Source organism: Crocodylus siamensis, chromosome 9, assembly GCF_052110815.1.
Source record: "Crocodylus siamensis isolate JL-2025a chromosome 9, ASM5211081v1, whole genome shotgun sequence".
In the NCBI taxonomy this organism is placed as follows: Eukaryota; Metazoa; Chordata; order Crocodylia; family Crocodylidae; genus Crocodylus; species Crocodylus siamensis.
Window position 1 is genome coordinate 59,680,038 of NC_143403.1, and position 15,088 is coordinate 59,695,125.

At 44.2% G+C, this 15,088-nt stretch overlaps 1 protein-coding gene across 2 annotated transcripts in view; it reads right to left on the reverse strand.

Moving 5' to 3' along the window:
- Positions 1–706: 706 nt before the first annotated feature.
- PPIL2 (peptidylprolyl isomerase like 2) overlaps positions 707–15,088 on the reverse strand; it is a 126,258-nt gene continuing 111,876 nt past the window's right edge. Inside the window, exons 17-20 of one of the 2 annotated variants that reach the window (XM_090062832.1) lie at positions 5,792–5,864; positions 5,568–5,630; positions 3,106–3,245; positions 1,410–1,638 (exon numbers count right to left, since the gene is read on the reverse strand). In XM_090062832.1, coding sequence (XP_089918958.1) covers positions 1,545–1,638; positions 3,106–3,245; positions 5,568–5,630; positions 5,792–5,864 — 370 coding nt within the window. In that variant the 3' untranslated portion in view covers positions 1,410–1,544. Of the gene's footprint in view, positions 1,639–3,105; positions 3,246–5,567; positions 5,631–5,791; positions 5,865–15,088 lie in introns of both variants that reach the window. The other variant, XM_090062831.1, reaches the window with a different exon arrangement.

The window sequence follows — 15,088 nt, forward strand, 5'->3', positions numbered from 1 at the left end:
ACCAACACAAAGCAAATGAAAATGTGTGAAATCAATAAAAACAGTATGCTGTCAGGGGTCCCCAATGCCTATATGATACTTGCTTGACTGACATCTCCAATATGTAGATTTCCTGCCAACATCTAATCTAATACTCATATTTATCCCTTTTTGCCAGCTTAGTTTTTGCAGTGAAGGACACCTATGCTGCAGGGAAATCTCTGAATGGAAGAAACCTTGTATAACGCTGCCAGCACAGAACAGAACTGGAAAGTACCCAAAGGAAACCAGGTACTGTAATACTTGTGAGCTTTGCAACTAAACATGTACTACAATGGCAGTCAAACAGGAGGGATGAGCAAAGATTTACTAGGAGAAAAAAAAAAAAAAAGCTAGGCCAGAAGGAACAAACACACAAGAGAGTCATTTTGAGGGGAAATACCAGAATGTTCCTTGTGTTGATCTAGACGGTTGTTTGTTATTTTCAAATTCATGCACTGCAAAAAACAAAAATCCCCGTTATTCTTTCAAGATAGCTTGAACTTCCTATAATTTAACAGAAAATCATCAGCATATCCGTGAAGAACTCAGCTTTCTTTGTAAGTACCTTTTATAAAGTATGGGTGAATCATTTCCTGGTAAGACCTTTGTAATGCTACAGTCTTGGAAAATGATCATTGAACAACAGTCATAAATGGTCAACAGAAAATCAAAGAATGATAATGAAAACATTTCACCCAAAGTTTTTATTGAAATTCTGTATAAATGGAGACTTCTCCTAAAATAAAATATGAAAATGCCCAATAGAAATGTATTATTTACAGTCAGATAGTAAAATTTCTACTCAACTCCTGAAAGCCATGTTAAGGTAGGGAGAGACACCTTCAGGCACACAACATTTGATTCTCAGGCTAGAGCGAACTGGATGGCTGCAGCAATTACTCTATTTGGTCAAGAGGAGGAAGATTTGTATGGAAAGACAGTAGTCTATAAGCCTATTAGGAGGTAGGACTGCAGACAGATCTATCCAGCAATCCTGGGCCAGAACAAGGGTTCAAAAGGGGACCAAAGCGCAGTGAAGAAAAACCAGGAGTCCACAGTTCCAGCAAAGACCTACTCACCTAACCCCACCCCCTGCTCTAGAGCTGAGCTGCCCCTTTCCTGCCCTTGGCCGTAGTAACCTATCTCATTTGCAAGTGGTGATCTGAAAAAGGCATAGCAAGCTGCTGTCCCCATGTTACATGGTTCTGCTTAATCGGCCAGACAGCGAGGCAAAGAAAGAGGCCCTAAAGAGGCAATGGTTTGAAAGAATAGTAGGGCTGCCCACTCCACGGCTATAAAAACACCACAACAAAAAGGCCTTCGAGGTAGATGCAGTTGGAGGAACATCACTCTCTAGAACACAAAGCTGCATTAATGAGCTTTAACAAAGCAGTGATTTTCTTCCCCACTGGAAGGGGGGGCTTGTGACTTCCCTCCCCGGGACAGCCTGTCTGTCAGGCTCTCTGGGGCTAGTAGGAGGCTCTCTTCTGCTGTACTTCTCCAGTGACAGGCTCCCCACTGTGCTACCAGGAACTGAAGTCCCCAAAGCCTGCACTCTTTTTCTCTTTCTTCACAGCTGCACTGGTTGAAGGCCCATCCTCTTCTGCTGTTCGCTTCCTGCATCCAAAGGAAAAACAACAATCAGTGACTATTACCGTTAGGAGGGCTAAAGCTGCTGAAGCCTGTTCTCTTCCTGGTATGATCTAGACTAGAGCCAAGCCCACTGCATCTAATGCACAGGGATGCTGAAGAGAGGAAGATTTGGGGCAGCTCATCAGGGCAAAGCTGCTTGGCACCTTGGGAGATGGTTCCAGGCTTGAATCAATGGCTAAGGGCACAACAGAAGTAAATCTAGGCAGGACAGGTGTTCAAGCAGAGCCACAGGAATGTACAAGGCTGCTTGCACAAAAGTGAACTGCCTCTGTAGGTAGGGGAAGAGCAGCAAACAGAAGGGTTTGGCAGCCAACTAGGCCCACAGCAGGTTTTCCCCATCCTACCCATTTTTGTTGTCATACCTTCACCCTGACCCACAACAGCACATTGCCATTCCTGACCTCTTAAATACAGTCTGTAAATCCTGTGGAAATGTGTTAGCTTGTCAGGTCCCAAAGTACCATTAGGATTAGGTCCAAGTAGCCAGCAGGCTCCAGAGTAACACCAGAGGGTTCATTAGAGACTAAATTTCACATTTTTGTAGAAGAAAGTTAGTGAAAAAAGCCCCCAGACTCCTTGGCCCAGCCAGCACTGACCATTAATCCAGCAAGTTTCCCTCCCTGTTCCCACAGTAACAGGGTGGAAGATGAAATCCATGTCAGTCTCACCTGAATTCCAAGATCATTTTAAATTAGAAGCAATCATCAAAGGTTTGTAACTCGAATGTTTAAAAGCTCAAATGTTTTTGCATGCATGCTAAAACATCTCATGTCACCTCAGTTTCATAACTGTGCACTGATACATGTATGCAGAACAATCAGCTGTCCGCACACTGTCCTATGTTCAGGGAACATACAAGTGTGACAGCAAATCTGTGGAAGGCTGGTAAAAATTCTTTTTAATTTTTCCAAGACACTTGTAAAGCTGTGCATGATATGAGGGTTCTGTGCTGTCACTACAGCAGTGAAAGGCTGCTAAAACCAACAGCAGCTCAAAGTGCAGGCAAAAAAATGATACTTTTGGAGTTAGCAATAACTTCTTTAGAAGGGGAAAGACAAAAGCTTCAATTCAGGCCCTGTCCAAGAACTGAAGTAAAGGATCCTCTTCAAAAGGTATCTAACAGCAAGAAAATGTATGCAATTCTGAAGCCTATACAGGCACATTAGTGTTGATCAAAACAGTTGTTTCCAAGTCAGCCCTTCTGAAAAAGTATTTGCGCTGTTACTCCTATGACAATGGAACCTGATGGAACATGCATTGCTATGGTGCATACAGCATGCAAAGTCCAGTGGCATAAAGCAGACATCAGATACGTTACTGCATCTCCACACAAACCCTGAGCAAGATCACTAGGTAGGGGTAGTGCCACAGAAAGGAGGATAGTTCCCAGGGCAAAAAGCTAAACAAAGCACAGTAGTGCAGGAGACTTACATTGCAGCCATGTTAATGTACTTCCCTATCCCTTGCCGGTAAGTCTTGGGAGCCTGGGTCTCTTTCTTTGTCACCACAGGCTGAGCTTTAGTTTTGGCTGCTTCTTCCTCTTGTTGTGCTTTCTCTCTTTCAGCAGCAACCTACAAAAAATGACTATTGGAGCATGTTGCCAGAGTCAGTTCAAAGGGTAGAAGACAATGTCTAGAATGCTTTGAAGCTGGAAGTCACTTTAGAAGTACTGCACAGCACTGCTATACTTATAAGGGCCACTTAGATATGCATATCCCAGGAGAGCCACTACAAATGAATTTGCAGTGGCCATCTCTCCACTGCAGGTAGTAGGGATGTGCGAAATAGGCCCCATTTGATTTGGATTCGGCCCGAATCAGGGACAGTGATTCAATTAGTTGATTCAGATCACTGTCCACAATTTGATTTGGCTGAATCCGAATCTGAAGATTCAATGCTAATTCAGAGAATCACTGATTTGGACATGGGTACAGGTTTAAATGTTTTTTCTACATCCCTCCAGGTACCAGGTGCAGCTCATGAACGCTGTGATGCTGGGTGGATGAAGCATCCCCCAGGAGTGTGGTGGGGCCCTCCATGTGCTCGGCAGCAAACCTGGAAGTGGACTGGAAATACTTCCAGTCCACTTATGGATCTGCAGGGGAGTGTGCTGCCCCCCGCCAGCTTGGTGATAGGCCAGAGGGGGAACCCAGGTGCCCCCCCAGACCCAGGAGGTACCAGTCGCTGAGCTGGGGACAGGACCCCCAGCACACTTGCCCAGCAGACTCAGAAATGGACTGGAATTGTTTCTGGTCCATTTCCAGGTCTGCTGAGTGTGCTGGGGAGCCCCCCCACTTCTGTGGGACACTCCATCCTGGAGGTATGTAGAAAAAACATTTAAAGCTATATCTATATCTGAATTGACAAATCTTTCCGAATCTCCCCGAACAGATTTGAAGGATTCTTATAGTTTCATAGTAGCTAGAGTCGGAAGGGACCTAGGTAGATCATCTAGTCCGACCCCCTGCCTTGGCAGGAAAGAGCACCGGGGTCAGATGACCCCGGCAAGGTTCTCATCTAACTTCCTTTTAAAAATCCCTAGGCTAGGAGCCTGCACCACTTCCCCTGGAAGCTGGTTCCAGGCCCTAGCCGCCCTGACTGTGAAGTAGCGCCTCCTAATATCTAATCTAAACCATTATTCCTGGTCACTCCTGGCAGCGCACGGGGGAACAGGGACTCCCCCAATACCTGCTGATCCCCCCTGACCAGTTTGTAGCAGGCCACAAGGTCCCCCCTTAACCTTCTCTTGTGGAGGCTAAACAGGTTCAGGTCCCGTAGCCTCTCCTCATAAGGCCTGCCCTGCTGACCCCTGATCATACGAGTGGCCCTCCTCTGGACTCTTTCCATATCGTCCACGTCCCTCTTGAAGTGTGGCGCCCAGAACTGGACGCAGTACTCCAGCTGTGGCCTGACCAGTGCCGCATAGAGGGGGAGGATCACCTCCCTGGACCTGCTCGAGATGCATCTGTGGATGCATGACAGGGTACGGTTGGCCTTCTTGACTGCCTCCCCACACTGCCGGCCCATGTTCATCGTGGAGTCAATGACGACTCCAAGATCCTTTTCCATCTCCGTGCTGGCAAGAGGGGAGTTCCCCAACCTGTAAGTGTGGTGCCGGTTCTTCCTCCCCATGTGCAACACCTTGCACTTATCAGTGTTAAACCCCATCCTATTCTCATCCGCCCACCGTTGCAACCTGTCAAGGTCAGCTTGTAGCCTATTGCACCCTTCTAGTGCACCCACATCCCCCCACATCTTAGTGTCATCAGCAAACTTGAACAGGGTGCTTTCTACCCCCTCATCCAAGTCTCTGATGAAGATGTTGAACAGTGCGGGCCCGAGGACCGAGCCCTGCGGAACCCCACTGCCCACGTCCTTCCAGGTCGAGAAGAACCCATCCACTACCACCCTCTGGGTGCGGCCCTCCAACCAGTTGGCGACCCATTTGACTGTGATTCTGATTCAATTCGGAGAGATTAAAGCATCTCCCGATTCGATTCAGAGATTCGGCCACTGAATACGGCCGAATCAAATCGGCAACTGAAGCTCCGTGCAGCCCTAGCAGGTAGTACCTGTCATCTGTGGCTGCCTAATACTGTGAGGCCTTGAAGGGGGAGCCCTTGTAAGTACAGTGTATGGGGAATCATCCCCAGTGTTCTTTTCCAGCCATCATCTACTGAAAAAACTGGCAATGCTTCTGGCAAACGCAGCAACCCCAAGCCCCAGCAGTTTAATCCTTATCTGTACACAAAGTGAAATGGATGAACAGGAGAGGAAGGCAGAGGAGGAGTCTGCATTGCCGAAGGGCCACTGCTAAGGTCACTGGGAAAATGAAAAATTCCAGGCCAGAACCTGTATTTGCAGATCTATAAAACAAATTATTTCATCCTCACCTGAGCATCTGCCTCTTCATACGGATCAACAAAAACAGTTGTTGACTCTATTCGTATTTCCTCCTGGGAACAGAAAAAAGTGACTGGAATTTGCTAATTGGTGAGGTTTTATTTTCCTGAAGTTCCATTTTAAAAATAAAGCAGCGACAAGCTGCTACACAATGCACCCAGGGACATAAAGGCTCTTCCTTTCTCTAGTAACCTTTTTTTATTGAAAGAAGTACCTTGGGACGGTCTGTTTTTGGATCGCTGTCAACATTCTCCATTGCTGTCAGAGTCTCAAAGCCGCCAACCACTCTAAAAGAAAAGAAAGGACTTAATTTCTAGCCGTAATGGAGGAGCATTAGACCCTTCCAGAAGGAGGCGCAGCAGGTGTGCAAGCAGCTTGCACAGAAACAAATCAGAGCTATGCATGCTCAGCTGCAGACAGACAGAAAGAAACCAAAGGAGAAGTCCCAACGTGGATGTGTGGACCAAGATGCAGGTTTTAAAACCAAGCTGAACATGTCTAAAGGAGGGAGATGCATCTGCCACTGTGCTGCTTTTAAAGTCTACCTCGAATACTGTTAATATTGTGACCTGATACCTGTTTGTCACACGTCATAATCTATGAAAGCTGATTGGTTTTATTATAAACTAAATAATTACTTCTTTCTAGCTTTAATAAGGATCTAGGACCAGAGGTCTACATGAGGTGCCTAATTAGCTCCACAGTAAAATGTCAGTGTCTATATGAGTAGTCTATTAGGACAAAGTAAACTAATTAACTGTACCATAGGATAGCACTGCCAGACACAAGTACTAGCCTACAGTAGCAGAGTTATTCAAGCTCACCGTGCTGCGGGGAAGGGCAGTGCAGGGGCTGCCTGCCAGTGAGACCCATCCTGAAGTACCTTTGTGCACCAGCCAGCCCCTCTCCACAGCACATTGAACTGGGCTGGAGCAGTCTCAGGCTGGTGGGCTGACCCCCGGGGTCCCCTGGCAGCCAGAGCTGCTCCACCCCAGCTCAACATGCTGTGGTCTTGGGCACATTTACAAACAGTGCGCCCAGGAGCAATAAACTCTGGCGCAAACTGTGCCAGAGTTTATTCAGGCCTGTTTATTGCACATACCCATTGTTAGACTGAAAGATACCGTATAAGTTAAAGCCCCAATTAGGCAAGGTGCTTAATGACATACTTAGCTTCAAGCACACGTTAATGAATTCAGTGGAACTGCTCGCATTGTCTGTGTTTGGAACAAGACTGGAAGAAACCACTTTGGGTTTAGGGTCCAAACCCTGGCTATTCTCAACTGATCAAGTTTAGACTTAAACACAAAAAACGTAGGTTTACTGCTCTCTCCATCCCTATTAAAAGGCTGTTCCAGAATCTCACCCCCAATTTCTAATTTACATTAATTCAGGACAGTTTAAATCCATTTTCTGTGCAAACATCTGTCCTTTAGCTTTTCTCCCTCTCTGCTGCTTACCCTACCACCAGCCTATTTAAGGAAAGCAATCATATCCTCCCCTACAGCCTTCAGTTTCCAGACTTTTAGTTAGCTGTTGTAAGATAAGCTTTCCGCTTCCCTGACCTCCCGAGGAGCCCCTTTTGTTGACCAGAACTATACAGCATATTCCAGATGAGGTTTCACCAACGTCTTACACAATCGTATGAATGGTTCCTTATCTCCATGGGTAATACCTCACTTACAGTCACACACAAAAATAATTGGCAGCTGCCATTATCAACAGCATTTCTTCTCCAATATGACTGAGACCCTAGTCTCTCAATGACAATTCTTCATAGATCTCCAACAAATTAGAGACTTTTGTGCAGATTCAAATTTGACCAGGGTGGTCGAGCAGGCCCCTGGTACTACTCCAGTACAGCTTTTCGTATTCTTCTCCACAACAATTTCAACCCAAACAAATTTTCATTCAAGCTTTCTCACGTCTTTACCAGATCAACGTATAATGCTACCTCAAACATGCTGAGCCTTACATCTGCCTTTCCTAAACAGCAAGCACACCCTTTCGTGCCCGTTTCAGCCATGATTGCTCCTCTCTAATATTTCTGTTACCTTGAGAATATCTGGTTTCACATCCTGCACCAAAAGTTCTAGTTCCTTTGGCTGGTTTCCCAATATCTTTACACAGCCAGATTAGGTACAGTCCCTTCACTCGCTGCATTCCCTACCCAGCTACTGCTCTCACTGATGAAGTAGCTTTCTCCTGGCCGGACACCTTACCATCTGGAATTGCTTTATCCATGACTATTCTTATTTACCTGATTTTCCTTTACCCATGCCAAGCATGTGCCTAAGTGTGTTGTAGAATTAGGCTCCAATTACACAATGTAAAAAAATAAGTCAACCCAAGGACCCATATTCCATCTTTACTCATTTAGGGTCTGATGAAAAGTAAAGAGCCGCCCAACACACCTAGAAGTCGCACATAGGCCAATTTAATACTGTTAAATTACCTGAACTTATCCACCACAGTGCTGGAAAGATACTGGATACTGCAAGGATGAAAGCATTGCAGCTACTGTTGCAGGTTTATTTCTTAATAGTGGAAACTATTCCTAATGGATGGTCATCTTACTCGCTTCCTGGAATGTCACTGTGGTAAAATGCACGGTGTCCACATGTTCATCAAGTCAGACTAAAAAGGATTTGATCAGAATAGTAAGACCTTGATTTGCTAAGGCAAAACTTGGGATCAATACAAGTTCCAATACGAATCACTGTAAAAATGAAGTGACTTTGGGTTCTACCATAACATTTCTTAGAATTTTAGTCTTAAGATGCAACTATTTTAGATTGGAAGCAGAATATCTTGCAGTGTCAAATAGATATTTGGAAGCAGAAAAACAAGATTAGGGTGTGATGGAAGCAAGTTTGACTCTTAACAGAAGGAGATGATCTCTGCAACGAATTCTAAATATGCCCTCATCTCAGTTCTTTAACTTGGATAAAAGTAAGGGAAAGTCTGACCTCCTCCCCTCCCAAAATACAAAACCACCTCACATAAAGCACGCACCATAGACCAAAATCAAAACAGTCTCAACAGGAGTTAAGTAAAGTAAATAACAGGTCACTATAGGCACAAATTCTTCTGTAAAAAGAAAATGTAACTGTTGTACTTAGAAAAAAAAGCCCTAAAAATATAATGGCAAATAATGATTTCACTAAATGTATACTCTCAGAATTAGGCAATGAATGCAAAGCAACACCTAGCAGTGTGCTAGGATCAACATTACAGTGAAGACAAGAATGCTCCACACAGACTGGAGCGGTTACGCCAAACTCAATGTTCTTTTGTGCGTGTTAATGGCAGTTCCTACAAGGAAACACCACCAGGTCAGGGGGGATCATGTTAAGACTGACATAAGACAGGCTGAGCTGGAAGGAACAGGTCCAGTTTTCTCTCTTTTGGTCAACATATACAAATCTGAGGCCTTTTCCACACAGTAATAAATTACAAGTTGGCTTAGAGTTTTCTCTACTCCTCAAAATACCCTTACACTTTTGAAGCCCTAATGTTGCTCTTTTCTGTACTTTCCCCATCAAAATACCCAAATATTGAAATTAACTTCTGAAGAATCAATAACAACATTTGGAAGACTTTAGATGTAATTCAGTATCAAAGAGAAGATTTTTCCTTAGACATGGGAATTGGACCTGAAGTTAAACTGAGTGTCAAAGACACAAACTTGCGCTTGCAAAATCTGAGTAACTTTCTTCTATGCATGCAAGCCAGTCATCAGCAGAGATATGCACAGAAGTCTGCTACAAATCTGACTGCTAACATAAATGGGCACACTTGCTAACTTTATAGGTGCAGCTTTGGAGGCTCCCTTAATACCTAATGAGACCTCAGGAAAAACACACTAGACCCAGCCAATCAGTGAACTTTGATTCCACAACTATATTCAAGTTTTCAGAAATTCTTTGTCTGGCAATGAGAAAAACAGCAAAAAACTACATCATTTTCACAGACCTGAAACCCCCCATATTCTATACAGGACATGCCAAAACATGCAACATGTTGCTGACAAATTGACCTGCCACCCTGATGGGCAAGGAGTTGGGACCAAGGTTTCCGCCTTTGAAGCTAGCTTGCTCCCCTTGCTGCCAGACTCTCAAGCTAGCTGGCTCCACAGGCTGTGAGAATCAGGTATTTCTGGGGTCTTCAGCCCCAGGTAATTCTCACAGTGGGACCACCCTGAGCTGTAACCCATGCAAAACAACTGCACGCCTAAGCCAGTTACAAGGAATAATTTAAACAGGAAAAAGCAGCTGGTAACACCACAATTTAGAAAAGGAGGAGGAGGAAGAGAAGGAAAAACAGAAGAGCAACATCCAGAATTAGGGGGGATGTGAATACAACTATGAGAAGCAGAAAACTAGGTATAATGAATGGCAAAAAGGGGTCACTGAGGGTAGCAAACAGAAATCAGAAATTATATTTCAGTATCATCAATGTTTCAAAATAGTAAATGGGACGACCTGGTAATAATACACTTGTTAGCCTGACATCAATCCCAGGCAAAAACATGTGTTGGTTCATACAGGACTATTAAATAAAGAATTAAGGTGAAGAAATCAACAACATCTTACGGAAACTACACAATGTCAAACAAACCTCATTTTTTTGAGTTTATAAATTCAGCTGATGAAAATAATAGCACTGATTCAGTAGATTCTGCAAGTCACTTGACATTTTGACTAAATATAATAATATAAAATTAACATGACAGGCGTTAAATAGATTAAAACACAGCAAACTGATAGGTTTTGTGATGCAACTGAGAAAGAGGAATCATCACTGAATGGGTAAGTTTTCAGTGGGGTCCTGCCAGAATCAGGTCTTGGACCCAGGCAGCTTAATTTCTGTTTTAAAATTATTATTAATGATATGTAATGAATCAATTAAGTCTCCAAAAGAGAGACAGATTAGGAAGAGGGCAGATCACTGATACAGAGCAAGCAGAATCGTTTGGTAAATTGGGTGCAGGAACTCCATGCATTTTAATATTGCCAAATGAAAATACATCTAGGAATAAAGAGGGCAGGTCAGACTATGGGGACTGTCATGGGAACCTAGGGCTTCACAGCCTTGCAGGTCACGGGGGAGCTCCCAGTAACAGTACTGTGCCCAAGAAGGCTAATGTGATCCTTGGATGTATGAGCAGGAGAAACTAGGGTAGGAAAGTTACTTCTGTAACTGTTGCCATCATGAGCAGTGCCTGAATACTACATTCACTTGTGGTATTCACAATTCAAGAAAAAAACTGATTACTTGGTGGCAGTGTACAGAAGAGACAAAATGATTAAGGGGTCAGAAAATATGCCTTAGAGTAAAAGATTTCAGGAACTCAATCAATTTAGCTTGTCAAAGAAAAATGCCTTGGGGCGAACTGATGAAAAACTGTAATAAGTCTTTATGGAGAAAGAAAAACCTTTGGTAAAGGGCTCTTCAATCTAGGAGACAAAAGGTGAAACTTCATAGTTTCTAGGGTCGGAAGGGACCTGAGCAGATCATCGAGTCCGACCCCCTGCCATGGCAGGAAAGAGTATTGGGGTCAAACGACCCCAGCAAGGTGTACATCTAGCCTCCTCTAAAAGACCCCCAGGGTAGGAGCCAGCACCACTTCTCTTGGAAGTTGGTTCCAGACCCTAGCTGCCCTGACAGTGAAATAGTGCCTCCTGATGTCTAACCTAAACCTACCCTCTGCCAGCTTGTGACCGTTATTCCTGGTCACTCCTGGCGGTGCTTGGGGGAACAGGGACTTCCCCAGCGCATGCTGGTCCCCTCTAACTAGTTTGTAACAGGCCACCAGATCCCCTCTCAGCCTTCTCTTGTGGAGGGTAAACAGGTTCAGGTCCCGTAGCCTCTCCTTGTAGGGCCTGCCCTGCTGCCCCCTGATCATGCGGGTGGCCTCCTCTGGACCCTCTCCATGTTGTCCACATCCCTCTTGAAGTGCGGCGCCCAGAACTGCACGCAGTACTCCAGCTGCGGCCTGACCAGCGTCACAGAGGGGGAGGATCACCTGCTGGACCTGCTCGAGATGCATCTGTGGATGCAGGACAAGGTGCAGTTGGCCTTCCTGACTGCATCCCCACACTGCCGGCCCACGTTCATCTTGGAGTCAATGATGACTCCAAGCTCCTTTTCTGTCTTCTACTACTGACTGTTGTGAAAGCCAGAAAAAGATTCAGATTAGAAGTACAATGAACATGTTTATCAGTAACAGTATTTAGATCCTGAAAGAACTCATCAAGGGTTAGGGGGATTCTCCATTGCTGGTAAATTTTAAACCTAGACTGGACTCCTTGCTCCCCATCACAGCAAGGAGTCCAGGGCAGTGGAAGCTCCTGCTAGAATGAAAGAATCAAGAGCTTCCAGGCCCCCAGGTGAGGCAGTTCTGCAGGCTACAAAAATCAGGTAGCTCAAAGACCCAGCTGCTCCGGGAGTCTGGAGCCCCGAGGGCCCTGGCCCCACGGCAGCTTGCATGGTGAGGCTGCCCTGGGACCACAGTCCCTGGACTCCTTGGGCTTCAACAAAGACCTTCAAGGTGGCTGTCAAAGAGCTGGGCAGACAGGCTCCCAGAAAACCAGGCACGTTTCTGACAAGAATGTACCTGGCAGGCATTCTGCCTGCAGGCTGGGTTCTTCGCACGGGCATGTTTGCATAAATTATTTTGCGTTTGACTAATTGTCATTTTCTGATAGCAAAAATCGTGTAAAAAAAGTCCAATCAACTCTATAACCTAAAACACAATGGTAAGAGATAAACTTTCTGGTGTGCTAGGTGAGAGGCTTCCACTGACTTAAGTGAAGTATGGATTGCCCTCTATGAATGCAATGGTTTACTGATGCTGCCAGGGAAACGCCTCGCTCAAGTTCAGAACTCCTGCAACTGGTTAGCTCAGAGGGAAGGAAGCCTGTAAGCTGCAAAGCTAATGCACTTTCTCTCAGGAAGCCAGATGTTTAGGAGGTTTAGTCTATCTGCCCTTCCACAAAGGCTGAGGGAATTTTCTGGTTAACAAGCCATCTCCACACATGCGCGTACATATAAGCATCATGATCACAATTTATCCCCAATATGCAAACAGCAACAAACAAGGATAGTATTTCCTAGGTAAACAGAATTCACCTATTTTTAATCTTTGTTTCAGGCTTATTTAAAGCCTTTGAAATTAACGCCCCCCCCCCCCAAAACCAAACAAACCCCTCTCATCCTAGGTTTCTGTAAAATATCAAATTATGCTAAAAAGAAAGCAGTTTTGGGTCTCTTGCATGGGATTTTTTAAAAGTAGCTTTTATGCAGAAGTGTTATTTAGAAATTTAATGCAGCATTACAAAAGTTATCTTCTTAAACATTACGAATGAAACTCAGATTCTTTATATGTTGCGCAACATCTGTTCTCAAGAAAGCATCATGCAAGTTGAGGGCACCAGAACAACCATACAGTACGAGTCAAACCAGGGACCCAGTATCCCATTTTATTTTATTTTTTTGTCATAGCTCCATACATTTGTTCAGCTCCTTCAGGTGCAACTGTCTCTGTCAAAACATAAAGAGCAGCCCAACGTACATCAGTGTATCATCATTCATGAAAAGCGAGATACTGCACATTTCTAATCTCATTTCCCTGGCCTTGTACATCTTTGACAGACACACAGTTCTATTGAGTTCTAATAGACAAAAATCCTTCACAATGGCAACAAGCCATCTTGATACGGATATTATCACTTCTTCCCGCTCTTCCCCTGCCAAAGAAACCACCATTTGTTTGGGTAGTTGAGACAGTACACATGCTGGGTAATGATTAAACCACCACATACAGCAAGCCTTATAAAGTCTACCCTGAGGCTCTGTATTTATATATAATGTTTTTATTTTAACCAAATGAGAATGACTGAAACTGAGCGTTTGCACTACAGGGCTCCTGAGAGCAAGGTACATTTTCTTTATTGCTAAGGTCTTGTCAATGTACAAAAGCCATTCCATCTATACAACACGGATACTGTTTTACCTGTATAGATGTACTTATGGCAATACAAATTTGTTCTGCTATTGCATGCACTGTGCAGCTGCACTAACGTGGTGCTGGAAACTGGTTCATCTCTGCAAGTCTACCTTCTGTTTTCAGTTGTTTCTATGTGGGGCAGCTAAGTATGCCAAGTGCAGCAGACTTGTACAACCCTGTTCTGCACAGGGACAGGAATGCGCTTACACCACTTAAATGGCATCTGTAAACCATTATAACTGTGTGTGTGTGCACTAGGGGTTGTCCTGGCATAACTATGCTGGTAAAAACACTATCTACTTTCCCAAAACTGGTTCAAAAACAGTGGACAGACCAGGCAAGAGAGAGGACATAAAAACAAGACCCTGGTACAGAACATGATAAAATAATCCAAGCCCAAATTATTAAATATTTGCCCCAATGCAGTCTTCCTGAAATTTTGCTGCAGAACTTTGGCAGATTCTTAAGAGTGAAAACTGAGAGATTCTGTAATGTCCTTTAGTTGGGTCACAGCTTTGAACAGTTGTTAACAAAGACCTCAGTTCAGTTGCTGCTCTGTGCAGAGCGCTTGGGGGAAATCTCCCCACAGTGCCACAGGGCTCCGAAGACCCTGCACGCACTTCTGACTTGATCTGTAAGAAATTCAGTTTTAATATCCTCCAGGCTGATACCTCATATTCACTTATGGAGCTGAAGATTAATGTGCAGTTTAAGATTATGTTCTCTGCATTTTTAGTTGCTCCTAAAGCACATTTATTATTTGATACTGGAGGATTGTCTAAACAACAGTTCCTTCATTATCATTTGTGTTTTTATTTAATTACGTTTTGATAATTTAAAGCAGCCATCAACTCAAAATTGCAAATTTCAATAAAATATTCCTATACCCAAGATTAGATATCCTACATTAGGAAAGACCAATATTGAATGGAAAGTCATGTCAGCAGTTTCCTGGGCATTTCACAAAGTGTGCATTGGGTACACAGACACATAAGTACACAAACACACAAATGTATCTATGTGTATATATGTATGTATATACATATTTCTATATACATATACATAATATTAATTATTCATTTATAATTAATATTAAACTGTATACTATTATGAGAATAATAAATAGTAATACAGGGGTGCTGAAGCCCTGGCCTGCAGGTCAGATCCAATCTGAACAGCTTAATCCTCAGGCCTGCAAGGGCTCCCTGAGGATTTGAAAATTTGGTAGTGGGAGAGCAGGGGCAGCATTAATTGCCACTCCCCTACTGCCAAACTTCCAGACCTGTGGCGAGCCCCATGGGTTGGATAACATGACCCCACACATCAGATTGTGCAAGCGTGCAGCCAGATCTGGTAGGTAGGAGGCACTCAGTTGGTGCAGGGCCGGATCAGGTTGGCATGGTGCCAGATATGGAAGGTGGGCAGCATGGGATCTGGCTCATGAACCAGATAACAGGTTACTTGTTTCGTCACTAGATTCTTTGGTTCTACCAGTAACAA